General features: G+C 38.4%; 1 protein-coding gene and 1 long non-coding RNA gene across 8 annotated transcripts in view; one reads left to right on the top strand and one right to left on the bottom strand.

The window, feature by feature from the left end:
- FRMD3 (FERM domain containing 3) overlaps nt 1–21,223 on the bottom strand; it is a 350,901-nt gene that overhangs the window by 1,195 nt on the left and 328,483 nt on the right. For 5 of the 6 annotated variants that reach the window (XM_066257017.1, XM_066257016.1, XM_066257013.1 and 2 more), the window contains one exon: nt 445–4,170. In XM_066257017.1, coding sequence (XP_066113114.1) covers nt 3,572–4,170 — 599 coding nt within the window. In that variant the 3' untranslated portion in view covers nt 445–3,571. Of the gene's footprint in view, nt 1–444; nt 4,171–21,223 lie in introns of those variants that run through there. The other variant, XM_066257015.1, reaches the window with a different exon arrangement.
- Nucleotides 1–21,223, top strand: part of LOC136324319 (uncharacterized) — a 68,397-nt gene that overhangs the window by 21,145 nt on the left and 26,029 nt on the right. Inside the window, exons 3-4 of one of the 2 annotated variants that reach the window (XR_010729068.1) lie at nt 4,996–5,031; nt 12,042–13,188. The exons of the other annotated variant lie outside the window; for it this stretch is intronic. This is a non-coding gene — a long non-coding RNA (uncharacterized lncRNA). Of the gene's footprint in view, nt 1–4,995; nt 5,032–12,041; nt 13,189–21,223 lie in introns of those variants that run through there. 2 annotated transcript variants of the gene reach the window in all.

The following is a 21,223-nucleotide window of genomic DNA, read 5'->3' as shown; positions in this document are numbered from 1 at the left end:
GAGAGGAAGACAGTAAAATAGGAAGAGTGTTCCAGGCCCCGGAACAGGAAGGAGAAGGTCAATGGCAAGTGTTGCAGAGTCAAGTCTAACATAGCTCTTTCTAGCACAGGAAGATACCCTTTTCTGGCCAGAAGTGGTGACGTACTGATTTCTGCCACTCGAAAATCCTTCCTCCTACCTGTCATGCAGAACACTCCTGTTTTTTCTAATTCTCTACTTCTTAGTGCCATAGCTCTCTCTTACATTTGGATGCATTTCCAGAATGCTCAATAGCCCGAGTGGCTTCTTCAGAAGATGACTCCCATCCATTGCCTATGATTATTTCTCTCATATTATCACTATTCAAGGGGGACCCTATTTCATTTTCCTAGATGGCACCTTTCTGTAGTTTCCAACAGCTACTTATACAACTTTGCTTTGAATAAAACTAAATGATTGCAGAACCAACTTTCCCCAGAGTACTTTTATTAGGGATTTCTGCCACCATAGTAACATATAAAACAATCTGAATGTTGACATAGAAATGCAAATTTCACTATACAAAGATAAGGCTCCAATCATAGGTAACATGGCCCCCATATCTCTAATATTTCAGTGAAATCAATTTATTTTAAATACTTCCCAGAGTTGATTTTATAAATATTAGACAAGCCACAAAATATATTCCAAATACATAACATTTTACAATATGTTCCAAGCACAGACAGAAGCACGATACTTTACCTACATATTTTTCATGATCCAACTTGCATTAACACTAAAGACAAGACTGTGTGTGTATATATAGTGCCATATATATGTGTATATATAACTAAAAATGTATACACAGTGATCTTCATAGAAAGTTGAAACCTTTTAGACTGTTTTATCCACCATCATATCTAAGAGAAAAAAGGAATAGTTATGCCACAAATTCCTCAATTATGGAAAAGTAAGCACAACTGTGTATGAAAGGCATATCAGTGGTGTGTACACAAACACATGTAAATTCATATATAAACACATATATACCAATCGTATGGAACATACATATACTCACACACTTGCTTTGCACTCTGTATCTCACTATAATATGTATTTTCCATCTTGGAAGCAGTCTTCATTCAGGCAACTGGTGACTGTCTTCTACCAAACTTAAGTGGTATCTCTAAACAGGATCTTATTCTAGCCCAACAAAATGACATTTCAGGATCTCAGTTTTACTTTTTGAGGCTATTGTGTAAAGTCAGCAGACCCTATCTTTTCAACTCCTCCACTTAAAAACATTTCTATTCAATGATGGAGTTTTTGCCTAAGAGAAAAGAGATATTAGCTAGAATGTTAAAAAATACATTTATTACTTTTTAACATAAATCTTCATGGTTGGAATATGTGTGGTATTTATCCTACCCATATTTTTCAAATGTTTTATGATAGGCAATATATTACTTCCATAATTAAAAAATATTACCTAATAATATTTTAAGAGGATGAAGGTTAGATGATTTTTCATGGTTAGAAATCGAAGCATAATTAGAAGGGGGACTAATTTATTGAAGAGTACACTGGAGGGTCCTTTAATCAGAAGGGACCTCAAAGTCACATGAGAAAAAGGGAAAAAGAACTTCAATTTCAAAGCTGGCCATTTGCAAATCTCCAAAATAAATGATAGAAAATATATTTGTGTATTGTTATCAAATTTCAAGTATTAAACATCAAAACACAAAATAAATTACCAAAAGCACATGAGAAAGGATGCCCTATAAACTTAATAGCAAATGTGTATTATAATTTGCTTGCTGAAGGCTTCATGAGCTGACTTCTAAAACTTACTTTCAAAATTAAATAGATAATACAGCACTCAAAGTTCTATGAATAAGTAGGACTGGAATGGCCATTTGGGAAATTGTGCTGATGTAAAGCAGCAGTGTCTGTTGAAGTTCAGGAGAGATTACAGGAAGCCCAATCTCCTTGTAAATGAAGGCAATGGAACATTTTCAATTTGTGGAGAAATCCCAAAGCTCCATACTCTTACCTGCCTCACTTCTATCACAGAACTGGTCAGTATGCTGCATGGGACGGTAGAGAGCCTTTCTGTCATGGATTTAATGGTATGAAGGAAGGTATTAGAATATTTGTCCCCTCTACTGAGCCTCACTACTTCACCCAAGCTGCAGTGGCATATTATAGAATGAGTCCTCTCTACTTTCTAAATGAGAGTCCCAATTATGAACGAGTTAAGGTCTTAAATTTAATTTTCTAAAAACAAAAAACTTAAGAAAACCAGGGGCGGAAAGGAGTATAATGATGACCACAAAAGATCATCGACATTTATCAAAAGACCGAAATCCATGCTCTCCACCCCCCGCCCCACCCCTCTCTCATACACACACTTCTTTTGAAGTTTCTTCCACAGAATCACAATGACTGGCATGAGGGACCAAAAACATGCGCCTTCAAGTTTCTTCACTTCTCCTTAGGTCCACTTAAACACGTGTATGTCAACGTGGACAGCACGTACGCTGTCCTTGACATTCTCCAGACTTTGCATCACCATCACTGCCATGAAATAGAACCTTCTCCTACCACCACTTGCCTACCAGCCTCACCAAAACCTTTTTTGCTACTTGCCATTTGTCCAGTTCCCATCGGCTTCCACTCTTGGGTTAATGTACAATAACATGCAACTAACTAGCATATCTTTTCACTCTTTTCCTTTAAAATCTCACTTTCCTTTGAAAATGTTCCACTTCCCTAGCCAAAAATATATGGACAGAATGAAAATGAAAGTAACAAATCACCTTGTCCAAATACTTTGAAAAATGGACCACCCTATGTCCGTTTGGTGCTCAGTTCCTACATCCTCCAGTTCCATCACTTGTTACAGGAGCTTACTTACTAAAGCCTTTCTACCTGTTTTCTATCTCATAGGCAGCTAACAACAAGTTATGGGATTTTTCAGCCAAAAATATTTTTAAAAACAAACCAGTGCCAAAACGTTAAAAAATTACCAACATACCCTTTGTGCATTAGTTTTACAGTCTGTACAATTACATAACTCCAGGAGGCTTTTTTTTTTTGTTTTGCTAAAAATTTACCAAAATATTCTGAACACATAAAAATATTAAAAACAAAAACCCAGCATAAATTTAGTTGTATAGGCATTGGTTAAAGGACATTATTTTCACTAAGGATTATATTCAAAGACTTTCTCTTGGATTTTTACTAAACTTCTGATTCTGAACCTTATAGCTTGTAATGATGCTAACTATTAAGAAGGAGGAGGACTAATTAGCTCGATGTAGTATGTATTATGATATAATAGATAAAGAGTATGCCTGTGATAAAACAAACAAACAAAATCAACATTTTTGGTTAAAGGCCATCTTCCTGGCCAATAACTAAAATTACTGTATTTGATTTAAACTTATATAAGTGCCATGAATTATGGGAAGCTAACTTAAAGGTTTAAATAATCAGTTTTGCATAAGGAACACGTGCTGATGGCTCATGACCATTCAGAACCAGGCATTTGCTGAAAAAACAAATCGCTAGTATTGAATATAGCCCTTAGTTGTGTTAGATAGGGACTTTATGAGCATCCCAGCATGTAGAGAAGGAGGTTGACTTTTCCAGCCACCCACTCCTTGAGAGGACAATAATACTCATAGTGAAACTGCTCAAACTCGGGCGTCTGGCGGATTTCACATAAGAAGGAGAGATCAATACCTGACTCCAAAAGGAGGAGGAGCAGGGGGAATACAAAGAGCAGCAGCCCCAGGCCCACCACAAGGAGCCTGGAAAAACTCTTGACCAGTGGGTTCACCCGAATGTGGCTGCTCAGAATGTCATAGCTCCACGACAAAGCTCGGTGAGCCTCCTTCAGCTCCTCTTCTTCAGCCATCAAAAAGGCATTTTCATCTGCTTCTAGTTCCTCGAATGAATCTGTGTCTTCTCTTTCCAACTCATGCCTAGATGGACAGTCAAAGAGCATGTCAATCTCGTCATCATCAACCGGGGTGGGCAGCAGGCTGGCACTTGGGTTGTATGCCAGTTCAGAGATAGTCAAAGGCTCTTCTTTTATTTTATCTTCCTCTTCACTTGGGGGTTCTTCATACTCCCGGACATCCTTTACTGGAGAGCTGGAGATCAGGGGGACAGAAATGTCATCTTCTTTTGGCAAAGGGATACCTGTGAAGAGACATTTTTTTTAAATTCAGGTTTTCTTTTTTCACAAAGATCTGCAGATGAGAACAAATCAGAAAAAAAACCCACACCTCAAGTGGTTGACAATATTTACATTTACCTGTGCAATATGACCTTCCAGCTTTCAACTTTGGTCATTTGCAAGAATAAAATGACAATAAATCACTATTATGTTATAATTTTGAGTCGTGTCTTTTAGTAGTCAACACTGTCAAAGTATTATAGAATCTCCAATTAAAATTATAGAATTATCCAATTATCACTTTATTATATATTGTTTTCTAGTCTTAATTCTAGGCAACATTTTGTGGTTTCTAATTTAAGTAACTACAAATATGTGCACAAACTTGCATCTTGATTTTACTTAACTTTAACTTAAATATTTTGTGTTGGAATAAACTCCCATTTGGTATTTTTTTTTAAATAAAATCTTTTAAAAAAATTTCCTTTTTTTAAAAAAAAATATTTTATTTATTGATTTTTAGAGAGAAGGGAGAGAGAGAGAGAGAGAGAGAGAGAGAGAGAGAGAGAAAGGGGAGGAGCAGGAAGCATCAACTCCCATATGTACTTTGACCAGGCAAGCCCAGGGTTTCGAACCGGCAACCTCAGTGTTCCAGGTCGACGCTTTATCCCACTGCGCCACCACAGGTCAGGCCCATTTGGTATTTTTAATGGTTGCCAAACCCTGATTAGTTCACACAACATCAGTTGCCTATCGGCAAACATTTAGATTGCTTCACAATTGTAAAACAATAAAATGCTATAAGAGACACTTTACATATAAATCATTTCCCCACTCTTGTTTTCCAGTTCTTGTTCTCCAAAGGAAACCTGCTTTGTCAGAAGGTATGAATACTATTTCCTAAAGTTTTTTGGAAGAGAGGTGTCTCAACTCCTCATTTTACAGTGGGAAATCTGGTTATTGACTATCAGCCTAATGCCAGCTCTCCTAATTTTGAGCCTTGGGCACTAATTGGGAAATAAAAGCAGGGTCAAAGGTGTGTTCTCCAGGATGGTTCTACAATATAGTAACAAATTTGTAACCATATGTATTAGGTAATTATAAACCAGCTTTTAATGAATACATTGAAGAGGGACTTTTCCTGCCCCTTCACCAGGCTTGGGAAGCAACTTCATACCTCCACTTACTGCTGAGTAAACAACCCAGTCCTAACTGTCTAGTAAGCCTGGCCAGAGAATACAGGCAACCACAGAGCCCTTCCTCTAGCTGCAGTTGGACAGAACCAAGGCCAGCAGTCCTATGCAACTGTTCTCATCCAGTGACTCACATCCCCAATCCATGACCTCAGAGCTTGAAATGTTGCCTCACCCCAAAATAAGAGACTCTAATAGCAGATGCTATCTACCCAAGGACTTTACCAGCAGACACCTCTGGAAACCCAAACTGAGCTGACTGGTGAAGAACTCCATGCCAAAGTGAATCTGCAAAGTCTGGAAAAGAAGATCATGAACTCAAATATGCAGATAGCAACATAAGGAATGAAAGATCATGAAGAATTAGGTAAATATGATACCACCAAAAGAAATCAATAAAGCACTAGTACCTGACCCTAAAGAAATGGAGATCTATGACCTTTCAGACAAATAATTCAGAATAATTCTTATAAGGAAGTTTAGGAAACTACAAGAACACAAAGACAGGCAGCTAAACAAAATTAGGAAAACAATGAGAAGAATTCAGTAGAGATCACCAAAAGCATACTTAACCATCCAGAAGAAGCAGCAACCTGAAAGATAGGATGTTTGAAATTATCCAGTCTGAGGAGCAAAAAGTAACAGGACACTATCATGAAAACATAAAGTAGTGTAAAACTCACTGGTAATGATAAAAATATTGTCAAAGTAGATTCTGTAATATAGTAATGGTGGTGTGTTATTTACTTACAAATATAGTTTAAAAGTTAAAAAGCAAATGTGACAATAACCATAACTACAATAATTGGTTATTAGATACACAGTGTAATAAATGGCAACTCAATAACCTAAACAACATAGGGGTGAAGTAAAAATGTAAAGTATAGAAAATGTATTGAAGTTGCTATTAATGTAAAATATTATAATTTCAAGATATTTATGTAGGCCTCTTGGTAACCACAAGAGAAAAACCTGTGACAGGCATGCAAAGGAACATGATAAAGAAGTCAAAGCATACTGATACAACAAGACATCAACACACTGAAGAAAAAGAAAAAAAGACAGCAAGATAAGAAATAAGGAACAATGGAACCACAAAACAGCCTCAAAACAGTTAACCAATTACAATAGTAAGCTCTTATTTATCAATAATTACTTAAATGTAAACAGATTAAATTCTCTAATCAAAAGACACAGAATAAATAAAATGGCTGAATGAATTAAAAAATAAGATCCAATAATATGTTGTCTACAAGAGACTCACTTTATTCTAAAAGACCCAGAGAGAGAAGGGATGGAAAAAAATATTTCAAGCAAATGGTAACCAAAACACAGGGGTAGGTAGAACTGTATCAGACAAAGTAAACATTAAGCTAAAATCAGTAAAAAAAAAAAAGATAAAGAAGGTCATTATATAATTATAAAGGGGTTTATACATCAAGAAGATATAATAATTAGAGATATTTATGTGCAACTGTGTCAAAACTGTTAGGACTCATTAACATAGTACAGGCTTGTCAGATGATGCTGAAATTTTCCTTTAGCCAGGTACACACACACAGGGGAGTTCACCTTAATGAGTCCTCCAGCTTATTAATAGTAATGAAAGAAATTACTGCATATGAATGTATAAAATCTATTTTTTCTTTATCAGGGGAAAAATAAATTTATATGCCCAACATCAGAGCACCTAAATACATAAAGCAAAAACTAACAGTTACAAGGAGAAATAAACAATAATAATTATTATTAAGAGATTTCAGTACTCCATTCTCAACATTGGACAGATCATCTCCAGAAAATTAGGAAGCAGTGAATTTGAACAATACTGTAGACCAAATGGCCCTAAAAGACATTTACAGAACATTTTATCTGACAACAGCAGAATACACATTCTTCTTAAGTGCACATGGAGCATCTAGGACAGTTTATATGTTCGGCCACAAAAATATACTTAGAAAATTCAAGAAGATTGAAATCAATAGCAAGAGGAAAACTGGAACATTCACAAATACACAGATATTAAAAACCACTCTCCTGTAGAACCAGTGAATCAAAGAAGAAATTAAAGGATAAGTAAAAAGTATATTGAGACAAATGAAATTGGAAACACACCATACCAAAACTTACAGGATGCAGCAAAAGCAGTTCCAAGAGGGAAGTAGGTAGTAATAAACACCTACTGTAAGAAGCAAGATCCCAAATATATAACCTAACTGTGCCTCGTGGAAGTAGAAAAAGATGCCCAAAGGGAGCAAAAGGAAGGAAATACTAAAAACGAGAGAAGAAATAAATAGTTGACAGGAAAACAGAAAATATTAACCAAACTGGCATTGGTTCTCTGAAAAATAAACACATCTTTTTTTAGACTAACCAAGGAAAAAGGAAAATCAAGTAAACAAAATTATAAATAAAAAAGGAAACACTACAAGTCAAATACAAAGAATCATAAGAGCCAACTATGAATAACTATGTACCAACAAACAGGACAACCTAGAAAATATGGAAACTTCTTATTCAATCTACCAAGATTGAATCAGGAAGAAATAGAAAGTCTGAATAGACCAATTACTAGTAAGGCAATTGAGTCAATAAATTCTCCAATGAAGAGAAGTCCTAATATCAGGTTGCTTCACTGATGAATTTTACCAAAAATTTCAAGAAGAATTAATTTTAAACCTTCCCAAACTCTCCCAAAAGAACAAGGAAGGGGGAACACTCCCAAGTTTATTTTATGAGGCCAACATTACCTTGATAACAGAGCCAAAAAAAAAACTAGCAGAAAAGAAAACTACAGACCAATATCTCTAATAAAATAAATACAAACATTATCAATTTATAAAACCAAAGTCAACAGCACATTAAAATAATCATTCGCCATGATCAAGTGTGATTTATACCTGCAATGAAAGGATGGTTCAGTGTACACAAATCAGTGTCATACATCACATTAATAAAATGAAAGAAAAAATATGTGATCAAATTAGGTGTAGAAATAATGTACCTTAGCATAATGAAGGCCATCTGTGACAAACTCACACCTACCATCATACTCAATGGTGAAAGGTTGAAAACTTTTCCTCTAAGGTTGAGAACAAGACAGTGTGCCTGCTGTCACCACTACTACTCAACATAATACTAAAAGTACTTGCCAGAATAATCAGGCAAGAAAAAGAGAAAAAAGGCATGAAATAGGAAAGGAAAGTAAAAATTTCTCTATTTGCAGATGACATAATTTTACATACAGGCATACCTAATTTTATTGTGCTTTGCTTTTTTGTGTTTCGTAGATAGTGCATTTTCATCAACATTGAGGCAAGAGCCTCCACCAGCAAAAAGATTACAACTTGCTAAAGGTTCAGATGACAGTAAGCATTTTTAGCAATAAAATATTTTTTAATTAAGGTATGTACATTTTTAAGATATAATTCTGTTGATTACTATAGGTAGAGTGCAGAATGCATTCCTAGCAGCTGTGGCTGATGCAATGCTGTGAGAACATTCCAGCACCTGAAACCCTCCTAGGCACACCCAGGAGGGAGCTCGCCCACTGTAAGGAAGTGACTCAGCACCAACCAGGCAGCTCCCTGACCTTTTCAGCCATTGGCTGTGAAGGACACGCTGTAACGCCCTATAGGCTGAACCTGTGTATGTAAGCTAGCTTACTTCCTGAATAAATCGGATCTGCATCACTGAACCTGGTCTCTGGAGTCGGGTCTCTGTGTCTCGGTTGTCCTCACCCCGGTGGGCCTTGTCCACAGTATACTTAATAGACTGTAGTATAGTGTAAATGTAATCTTTATATGCACTAGGAAACCAAAAAGTTCATTTGACCCTCTTTATTGTGATACTTGCTTTATTGTGGTGGTCTAGAACAAAACCTGCAGTCTCTCCGAGGTATGCCTGTATAGAAAATTCTATAGATTCCACCAAAAGACTTTAGATCTAATCAACAAATTGAGTACAGTTGTAGGATACAAAATTAACATACAAAAATTGGTAGTATTTCTATACTCTTAACAGTAAATTATCTGAAAAGAAAAAGAAAACAATCCTACTTGCAATAATATCAAAAACAGTAAAATACTTAGAAATTAAACTTAACCAAGGAGGTGAAAGATCTCTACTCTGAAAACTACAAGACATTAATAAAAGAAACTGAAGACACATAAATGTAAAGGTATCCTGTGTTCACGGGTCAGAAGAATTAACATTGTTAAAATGTCAGTACTACCAAAAGCCATCTATAGAGTCAATGTAATCCCTATCAAAATTTCAATGGCATTTTTATAGAAATAGAAAAAATGATCCTAAAATTTATATGGATCCACAAAAGACAGTGAGCAGCCAAAGAAATCTCGAGAAAGGTAAACTCAGTGGAAGTCATCACACATCCTGATTTCAAACTATATTATCAAGCTATAGTAATCAATAATATGATACTGGCATAAAAAAACAGACAAATAGATCAATGGAACAGAACAGAGAGCCCAGAAATAAACAGAAACATTTACAATGAACTGATATTTGACAAGGGAGCCAGGAATACTAAATGGAGAAAAGACATTCTCTTCAATAAATAGTACTGAGAAATTTGAATGTTCACATTTAACAGAATAAAACTAGACCCCAATCTTACACCACTTAAAAAGACTATCTTGAAATGGATTAAAAAGGTAAATATAAGAGCCTAAACCATGAAACTCCTAGAAGAAAACATAAGGAAAAAGCTTCTTGACATGGGTCTTGCAGTAATTTGCTGGATATGACACACAAAGCACAAGCAACAAAATACAAAATAAACAAGTGGTATTATATCAAACTAAAAAGTGTCTTCAAAGCAAAAGAAACAAAGTGAAAAGACAAACTACAGAATGGGAAAAATTATTTGCAAACCATATATCTGATAAGGGGTTAATATCCAAAATATATAGAGAACTATAATATTAATCCAATTTTTTTAAAAAATGCAAAAGACCTGAGCCACATAGATGTCCTGCTGTTCCTCAAACATTCTAGTCATGCCCCTACTAGAGGGCCTTTGCACTTGCTGTTCCTCCTGCTCAGAGCACTCTAGCTACAGAGAGGTTCATACTTTTCTCCCCTTTTGCAGGTCTTTAAACAAACATCACCTCCTCAGTGAGGCCTTCCTAGCCACACCATGTAAAATTTCAGTCCCTATCCCCAGCACTCTTTCTTCCCCAATCTCATTTTTTTTTTTTGAAAAGTCCAAGATATAAGGGCAAAAAATAGAGCACTAGCAAAAGGTAAAGCCAATAGCTTCTGGAGAAGACAATTACAGTAACTAATCCAGGGTCACCAAGACCAGTGCCTCCATCTGCTAGCCAGTTGCCTAATGTGTATAAATGTGGACCAGGTATGGGACTATAGGGAATGGTGGTGAGTGGGGGAAAATTGACCATGTTGAGCTCCACCTGGAAGTTTTAAAGTTCAGATTTTAAAAGATATCCAGTCCATACAAAATGTCCCTGTGGGTCTTTTTAGGCATACAGGCTGCTAGTCTATAGGTGCTGCTATAATAAAATCAGCTATGGATTCCTGATGTTTCAAGTTTCAGTACTTTGATCTCAATAACAGAAGTTATCACTTTTCTGAAAAGGAGGAGATAGGTGAGGAAATAAATGCTTTTTTTTCCTCTCAGATTTTCCAACCATTAGTGTTAGATGTGCTAGAGCAGGCGTCCCCAAACTATGGCCCAGAGGCTGCATGCAGCCCCCTGAGGCCATTTTTCTGGCCCCCTGCCGCACTTCCGAAGGGGCTCCTCTTTCATTGGTGGTCAGTGAGAGGAGCACTGTATGTGGCGGCCCTCCAACGGTCTGAGGGACAGTGAACTGGCCCCCTGTGTAAAAAGTTTGGGGACCCCTGTGCTAGAGTATCATATCACCACCCCCTCATCTCTGTGCTCAAACTAGAAGGCAGCTGGGAGAGGAGACCAGACAAAGGTTAGATAACCCTGGGTTTAAATCCAAGCTCTGCCACTTATTTTGAGACTTTAGTAATTAAGTAACTTTTCATTAAAATCACTTAATATTCTTGGAGCTCAGTTTATTTAACTACTACACAAGAGCAACACCTACTTCATAAGGTTTCAAGGAGGGTTAAATGAAATTATGGAAGCCTAAGTGATATTTACAGGGGAAAAAATGCTATAGAAATGAGGTGTTGCTAGCTTACCAAATACATCAGGCTCTCTTTGTTCTATTATCAAGCAATATCATTTTATCAACAAGTAGCTTAGTTTTCTAATAAGTCCACTCTTATGGAGTATAAGGAAAATTATACTTGGTTATTCATATTTTCTTAATTTTATTTACATGATAGATGCCCAAAGTTTCCTACACACCTTTTCTGGTGAATTCTAACAAAAACATCCAAGGATATCAGAAACACAAAATTAATAAGATTATCTACACCGCTCCATTAAATTTATTATACTTTAATCGCGTTGAGAAGCCTCTTGAATATATTCACAAAACTCAATAGCTGAAAGGTTTTTTTAAGGACTGAAATGACAGTGATTTAGGAAGAGGAAATTGCTTTCAATTATACAGCCCAATTAAAATTAGATAATAGCTATAAAGTTTCTGACACAAAGGAAATGTTCAATAAATGTTAACTATTATAATTAAAGTTTAGTATAGTGATAAAACTGTTTTTATACCATTATTTTCATTCTTCAGTTTGAAGAAATGCTTTATAAAGTGAAATAGAATCAAAAGCTGGAAAAGACGGCCCATTGAAGACGGGTGGACAGTGTGCCTGCCATGTCCAGTCAAGCGGGTGCGCTTCCCACCAGCACCATTCACGCGCCCCCGGGGTGGTGGCCCTCCCTCAACACTCTGCACACCACAACACAAGCCACCCAGCGGGCCGCAGACAGATGCTGTTTCTGAAAAAGTTCTTCTTCTTCTTCTCATTGCTGAATGCATAATATCGGGACTATTTTAGTATACAGTAGAAGTAGTGGCAGGTAAAAATGGAATAAGCATTGCTCATACTTACATTCAGAATTCCGCCCCTCCATTAACTCTGAGCATGTTTGTGACAAAAATCAAAATACTACAGCTGAGATTACCAGCAGCTTGTGTGTATACGAAACAGCCAAAGAGACCAGCTAATAGCCCTTACCTGGTTTGCGTGTGTGCCAAATCTTCATGAATGAAGCAATACAATATTGGGTGTCACCAGAACAAACACGTCAAAATGAAGATAATAGTAACTCTTAAAGCACTTTAGGAACAATATGGCAACACCAAAAGAGATCAGCTGTCATTTGCATGTATCCACACTAACTTCCTTAGCAAAGACTTTGGGAGTTTGGGTTACTTTGGGTAAGTTTTCCTGGTGATGCCTTTCCTATTTGGAATAAGCCATTGCTGTTGCTTCATTTGTCTGGAACCAAACTGTCTCATTTTTTAGGAGACACTCCCTCAGCTTTGCACCTTGCTGCCCCTGCCACAGCCATGTGGCATTCGCCCTGTGAGCGTCAGGCCTTTCTCCATGCTGGAGGCTTTGCCAAATGGCACCACTGGACACCACCATTCTGGTTTCCTCTGAGGTACTCCAAGTCACCCTGTGCTGATACCCAACTATGGAATGTCCATCAAATCCGCAGAGCAGGGGTACAAAGAAAGGGGTCACCACCCAGCAGGAAGATGGGTGCTTTAGAAAATGATACAGTCTTTTTTGAGAACACAATGATTGGAGGGGCTAGTGTCATTTAGGGGTCAGAGTCAGGGATACCAGACATCCTAAAATGGTAAGATGGTCGTACAAAATGAAGGCTTATTTTGCATCCCACATAACTTGCAGATGTCCCATCAGATATCCTCCATGTCAATTAAAAACCGATTATAAATTATCTGAATCTAAAATCTGCCTCTGTTTTACATTTCAACCTAAAGTATTTTGGGTATCATTTTAACTTACTTTGAATTTTTCAGGAGCTCAACGACTGGGTAAAATAAAGGAGGATTTTTGCCAAAGGTGGTTTACCTGTTCAGAATATCACATCACTGCTGTCCAGAATGCCTAAGGTGTGTAGGTTGCACACACTCCTACATCTGTTGGCTGTGCCGGGATGCCCACTTCCCTCCCCCCACCCTTGCATTCATGGGGTACAAGCAGTGCTTTCCTTCATTCTGACTCCTGGTGAGTCATGTCTGAGAAAAAAACCTTTGGAAAGACTTAATATTTTATTACAATTTTTTTCTTCCAATTTTTCCTGACATTACAGTTACAGTTAGCAGTATTTTGACTTTTAAAGTTATGTGGACATAAATTTTGTTTTCTACAAGTTCATCTCAGGAGGGTAGAGAGAACATTATAAGATCTTTGTTATTAAAATCGAACACTAGATCTGAAAGGGTTGACAACTGACCAGGTGGTGGCACAATGGAAAGGGTTGACAACCGCTGCCCAAGCACACACCACATTGTCACAAGCTCTCTTCAGAAGTCACATATTTGTCACTTATTAACGAGAACTGTCCCTCTTGAGGTGGGCTAAACTGATCGATCTACTTATATTGATCAGCTTAGCCACACTGGCTCCGGGAAGTGTGTTGTCCCCCTGTATCGCGAGTAAAGGAGAGAGGAGGGCAGAGTGGGAGGGAGAAGGGAACTTCTGAGAGATACGAGGCAGGGAGAGAGCAGTAGCCTGGAATTCCGGAGACCTGGATTCAGTTCCCCGCTGGGCCAGAACTTCCTGTGTGCCCTGACATGTCACCACAGTTCTGGGAGTCCTGGACTTCTTACCAGTGGTCTGGACCCCTCCAGTTCCAGTGTTCTGTGGCTGCATCTTAGTCTTTATCTGTCAATACACCATCCCACTTAAAACTCTACATGCACTTTCTCTAAAAGTACCAGTCACCTGAATGTAACAAGCAGAGCTATTTCTCCTTTATCTGATGAGAAGAGTTATGGGAGAGGAGGAAAAAACAAGGGCACTAAGATTACCAGTGCATATTTACAGGGCAGGACATTCTAAACACATGATCATAACAGGCCCTGGCCGGTTGGCTCAGTGGTAGTGCATCGGCCTGGCATGCAGGAGTCCCGGGTTTGATTCCCGGCCAGGGCACACAGGAGAAGCACCCATCTGCTTCTCCACCCCTCCCCTCAGTCCTTCCTCTCTGTCTCTCTCTTTCCCTCCCACAGCCAGGCTCCATTGAAGCAAAGATGGCCCAGGCGCTGAGGATGGCTCTGTGGCCTCTGCCTCAGGTGCTAGAATGGCTCTGGATGCGACAGAGCGATGCCCCACAGGGGCAGAGCATCGCCCCCTGGTGGGCATGCCGGGTGGATCCCAGTCGGGCACATGCAGGAGTCTGTCTGACTGCCTCCCCATTTCCAGCTTCGTAAAAAATAAAATAAAATAAAATAAATAAATAAATAAATAAATAAATAAATAAATAAATAAATATAAAAAATAAAAAAAATACTAGATCATAAGAGATGAGGAAATGGAGGCTCAGAGAGATTAAGTAACTTGCACAGGGTCATGACGCCAGGAAGTAACAGAGCAGGGGTTTGTACACAAGACTGACTCCAAAGCTTGTTCCAGACCCCCATGTTGCCTGAAGAGAAGGGGATCTGAGAGGCCCAGAAGAGCCTCACTTCTTAACTAGGGAAGAAGAGTCTTCTCTGTTACTAACCAGTTTCACTTGCTGAGACTACAGTGTAACATGTAGGGTGGGCATCTATCCCCATTTGCCTGGGGCAGTCCCCATTGTACGCCTCTTTTCCTAGCAGCATTACTAAAGTGCCCTTTTGCTCTCAGAGGGTTTATTTGACAAATTTTATGGCCACCTAATTATTGGTCAGCTCTGCTATGATTGCATCATAACCAGGATAGAAGCCAAAGGAAAAAAAAAATCACTTGCTCTTGTGGGAATTAACAGTTTGGGTTAGAAATAAAATAAACTTTAAAATATACTATTCTGCATGTGCTATCAGTCCCTAAAATATTTTCTATCCACATTAAGCAGCATGTAAATTTCCAAAATACAATAAGATACTATGCCATTTATCTCTCACGTGACTGATTCTTTCATCTTGCTTTTGTTCAGGATAAAAGGTAATCCATCAAAGTGAAGCTCATGACCCATGGTGTAAAGAAAAGATTCTAAGAATGACATTCACTTTCCCAGAGGAGGGTTTTCACTTTGAAGCATGGCCATTGCAAAATATCTCTCACTGAAAATGTACCCAATGCCTCTCTGAATATTTTTGGGGAGCTGCCCGCTCATTCTATTTAAAACCCATGAAGAGTCATCCCAGTGACTCAGGAAAGTATAAACAAATGGAAGCACACACATATACAGTAAATCTGAATGTTCTTCTCTTCCATGCACCCCAGTCTCTTTTCTCCTGTGGTCATCCTGTACCAACTTGCTGGTCATGTCTCCAAGGGGAACTGAACATTTGACACCCTTAGTCTTACTATCAGTTTGGACTTCACTATCTAGGATTCAAGAGGATGATTCGATCTTTGTCTTTACATTGCAGGGGCCAGATGCCCCTCCAGCCTGCTGAAAAGGCTCTCAACAAGATCTCCGATGTCCACTATGTTGCTAAAGATAACGTGTGTTCTTTTCTGTCCTGCTGACCACTCTGTGCCTGAGACTCCACACTCCCTCTTGGTTTTTATCCAGTGATTCTCAGTCATCTTCACAGTCTTCTCTATTGTGGTGGCCTTAACTCTCTGCTCTTGTCACTCTGTGCCCTCTCTCCCTTAGAGTCAACCATGTACGTGGCTCCAATATGTTCCTACAGCACTGCTCAACATGGCTCTGCAGGTAACCAGTGTCCGCTAAGGTGCTGCCAGTTGTTCCTTGAAAAGTATGCTGTGCTCAGATTAGTTTGGAAAACTGCACATTATCCTCCTTTGGGGCATAACCATCAAGGTTAAGAGTACAAGCTCTCATCAAAGGTATGGGTATCATCAAAAAGACAAGAGATAATAAACCTTGGTGAGGATGTAGAAAAAAGAGAACCCTTGTGCACTGTTGATATGAATGTAAACTGGGGCAGCCACTATGAAAAACAGTATGGAGGTTCCTCAAAACATTAAACAATAACTACTGCATGATCCAGCAGCTCCACTTCTGGGTATACATCCAGAGGAAATCAAAACAGGGTTTCAAAGAGGTATCTGGGCTCCCATGTTCATTGCAGACTTATTTATAGCCAAGATGCAGAAACCATCCAAGTGTCTGTTTATTGGTAGATGAATGGATAAAGATGTGATATATATAATGGAATATTATTCAGCAATGAGAAAGAAGGCCTTTTGTAACAAAGTGGATAGACCTTGGCATTATGCTAAGTGAAATAAGCCAGACAGAAAAAACAAGTACTGCATAGTATCACTTAAATGTAGAATCTTTTTATAAAAAAATGTCAAGTTCATAGAAATGGAGAGTAGAAAAGTGATTGCTAGGGACTGGGGTGGGGGGATAGGAAGAGGTTGATAAAAGGGTACAAACTTTCAGCTATAAGATGAATAAGGTCTGAGGATCTAATGAAAAACATGGTGACTATAGTTGGTAACACTGCATTACATCTTTATATGCGGCTTAAGTGTCTGTCGCCAATAACTTATTGGTTGCTTGCGTAACTGTACTAGCCAATGGGGTGAAGTTGCCACGGCTGAACGCAAATTGAGCGGGTCAGGGGGAAGGTGAACATTTGTTTGCATTGGCAATCATCTGTTTTACATAAAAACTATGTCTTAACGTAATTTCTTTTAAGAATGCCTTCTAGAAAATACAGCACTGAAGAGGAGAGAAAAGGAGCTAAAGCTGCACAGAAACGGCTTTCTCGACAAAAAGAAACCACTGAGCAGAGAAAGATAAGGCTTGCTTCAGTCGCAGGGCAAATTTGTCTTTCTCGGCAAAATGAGACTGATGAGCATAGAGAAACAAGGCTTGCCTCAGATGCAAGACAAAAAAGCCTCCTCTAAAGGTGAAATACATGTCATTCCAAGAATTGATTTGTCTCCATCTCAAACAGGGTTGCCGTTTCAATTGAGACGTAGACAATTTCCTGTAAAACTTGCCTTTGCTATGACCATCAATAAGTCTCAGGGCCAAACGCTTAAGCGTGTTGGCATTTTTTTTTACCTGAGCCTGCATTTGGACACGGTCAACTTTATGTTGCCTGTTCAAGAGTTCGTGAAAGAACGGACGTAAAATTAAAAATAATTGATGGTCCTCTGCAAGGCGAGCTTAAAAATGATGGGAAGATTTACACAAGAAATGTTGTGTACAAAGAGATCTTTGACATGTGAATTAACATTTTATTATTTAAATCACCTTTATTTATTGAGCTAGCAGTGGCTCTTAAGAAATGTACCGCCAGTGGTTTCCTTCATTGCACTCTACTTTAAGCAATTAAGCAAGTAGAAGGGGGAAACCCCGTGGGGCACTAAGCAAAGGGGCGTCCTCGCCGCCTGCCCTGGGTAATTCAGTTTGAATTAGCAGACACCTTTGCACAAATCATTTTAATTACAATTTATAATATCTAAAACAGCGGTCATTTTGTATGACTGCTGGGCTTTCTAGTAATTAAATATTCTCACCAAAAAAGAAAAAAAAAGATAAATAGGAGGTATGTAGAGTGATGGATATGTTAATTAACCAGTTGGGGGAAATCCTTTTACAATGTAAATGTGTATCAAATCATTAGGACATACACTTTATATATATTACGATTTTATTTGTCAGTTATACCTCAATAAAGCTGAATTTCTTTTTTGAAAAGTACGAACTCTAAAGTTAACTTTCTGTATTTGAATCCCAACCTTGTACTAATTGTCATATGATGTTGCACAACTTAATCACTCTGTTCCAGTTTCCTCATATATAAAATGGGAAAAGCTTCTGAACATATTGCATGGGGATATTATATGAAGCGGAATACACGAGTTAAGGCATATTGGTAGCCTTATTCCCAGTAGCATATTAAAATGTCTGAGAGGTAACCACTATTGCCTTATTTGCCTTAATATTTCCCAAATTTATTAGACCAGAGAACTTTGAATATGACTTAGTTTTGGAAACACATATTACTGAATTTGACCCACCTCAACTCAGAACCTTCCAATCAACTCTAGGCTCGCCATGCAGACAACTGTAGGCACATCAAACTCAGTATGTCAAAAATCAAACACAGTATCTCTCATCCAAACCTTCTTCTCTTCTACCACTTACCACAACCAGTCTCCTACACTGGCGATCTGAGGAGTGTCCAAGACTTCTCACTCACCGCTAACATCTAATCTGTCACCAACTTCTACACACTCTGCCACCATATTCATTTTTAAAGCTGTCCCTCCCTGCCTCTTCATTCCTCCATTCTTATCACTGGTTTCCCTGATCTCAGTCTGGCTCCCTCTTAATTGTTGCCAGAACAATCATTCTGAAATGGCTAATTAGTTGTGTGAATCCCCTTCTTAAAAGGTTGGTTGTTCATACCTTTCAGGGGAAAGATTAAACTCTGTAGCACAAAATGCACTTCTCTATCCCACACATTTCCACCTACCCAGCTATTTACAGGTGCCCAAATGTGTCATGCTGTCGCATGCCTCTCTGCCTTTGCACACTGTTGCCTCTTCCCGGAATGCCCTTCAGCACCCAGCTGGCTCCTACTCATTCTTTAAGAGCCTATGTGCCACCTCCTCTGGGATACCTCTCCCGTCCCTACTACTAGTCTGATACAGATGCTTCTTAAATGGTGTTTCCCATGGTGCACTCTTTATCCATTTCCCTGCCAAATGGTTCGTCTAAGCCAGTCATGGTGATTCCAGCATTTTGGTGGTGCCTGGTTTAGAAATGGGCATGTGAGCCAACTCTGAAAATGAACAGAAGCGAAGAGTTGTTGATGGGAATGGTTGCCTGCTTCTAAAAAGAACATCCTGGAAAGGTACAACAATGTCAAGAGAAAGAGTCTGCATCTGAAAGAGACACCAAGAATTCTGGCAGCCGCCCTACGATGCTGACAGCAAATGGTCTGAGGGGAGTTCTGGCCAACTGAGAAGGGCAGTGCGGAGAGATGAAATGAACCTTGGGTTCTCAGCTCTGGCATTCTTCCTGACACGGGACTTGTTGTCTTGGATAATAAATCACCTTATTTAAACCAGTGTTTGTTAGAGTTCTCTATTACTTGTTGCTAATGTCACTCTAACTGATGCAGCTGTCATACCATCTTGTGAATCTCTCTGTCATCACAATCAATCATCACACCAAAGTCAAGAAAATGAAAAAAACCCTTACTATATTTCAGTGTTATCCTGGTGGCACTCATAATGCAATATGATAAAGATAAAAAGTAAGGAGTGTAAATATTGGAAATGAAGGCACAAAACTATTTCCAGGTGATGCTATTATCTAACAAGAAAGACAAAAATTCAAATAAGGAGCTAGAAGAATTAATTAGAATTCAGTAACATATTCAAATGCAACATCGATGTAGCAAAGCAGTGGTTTACTACATATCAGCAAAGACAATATAAAAATGATAATAGAAAATCCCATTCAAAATAGCTAAATGCACAAATTGCAATGGCCACATAATATCCAGAAATATCTGTAACAGTAAATATGCAAAACTTGCCTAAGACAGTATTAAAACATAGCTGAGCAACATAAAGGAAAATCTGAAGAAAAAAAAATCTTCCTGAACAAGAGGACTGTTTTGAAGATGCAGCTCTCCTCTAACAGAACTAAAATCCACTGCAATTCTAGTACAAACTCAATGTGTTTTCAAAAATGACAAATACAAAAGTCCACATGAAAAATTAATAAATTGGGGGTTAAAAAGAAAAGATTGGTGAGGGGGGAACTTGACCTACCTGCTATTAAAACTATACTATAAAGTTAGTAATGGAGCATGATTACTAACATACACAATCCATAGCATACCTTTGAATAGAATGATAACTTTGAGAAAAAGTGGTAACCAATTGGAGGGGAATAAAAACATATCCTTAGTTCATGTCATACATACTTAATTCCAAAGAAGTTAATTAAAGAGAAACAAATATTAGATCAAACTGCTATATGAAATTGCCATTTTTGTAGGTTAAAAGCCATTGAGTATCAGCAATTTCAGAAAGTTCAAGCTCATGCATCAATTATAAAGAAGACATAGGACACATTTTTATAATTTTGGCATACGGAAAACTGACAAAAAGAAATAAAACTTATTTTATTTCTTTGACTGTTTTTATAAAAAGATTCCACATTTAAGTGATACCATAAAGTACTTGTTTTTCTGTCTGGCTTATTTCACTTAACATAATGCCAGTGTCCATCCATGTTGTTACAAAAACTGACAAAAAAGAAATAAAAGTCCTGGCCGATTGGCTCAGTGGTAGAGCGTTGGCCCAGAGCATGCATGTCCCAGGTTCGATTTCCGGCCAGGGCACACAGGAGAAGCACCCATCTGCTTCTCCACCCTTCCCCCTCTCCTTTCTCTCTATCTCTTTCATCCCCACCCACGGCCAAGGCTCCATTGGAGCAGAGTTGGCCCGGGCACTGAGGATGGCTCCATGGCCTCCACCTCAAGCACTAGAATGGCTCAGGTTGCAATGGAGCAATGCCCCAGATGGGCAGATCATCACCTCCTGGTGGGCATGCCGGCTGGATCCCAGTAGGGCGCATGCGAGAGTCTGTCTCTCTGCCTCCCCACTTCTCACTTCAGAAAAAAAATAAAAAATAAAAATTACGCAGTCTGCGCATGCAGAAGTTGAGTATATGAAAAGTGTCTGTGTCAAAGGGTTAGTATTTAAAAATAGTTGAAAACTGAGGACCAATTAGGAGGAAAAAAAGTATTTATAAAAGGAAAAACAGACCCTGGCCAGT

The sequence above is a fragment of the Saccopteryx bilineata genome, chromosome 2 (assembly GCF_036850765.1).
Source record: "Saccopteryx bilineata isolate mSacBil1 chromosome 2, mSacBil1_pri_phased_curated, whole genome shotgun sequence".
NCBI classification, from domain to species: domain Eukaryota; kingdom Metazoa; phylum Chordata; class Mammalia; order Chiroptera; family Emballonuridae; genus Saccopteryx; species Saccopteryx bilineata.
Note: the sequence above shows the minus strand (reverse complement) of the source record. Positions and strands in the feature narration are given on the sequence as shown.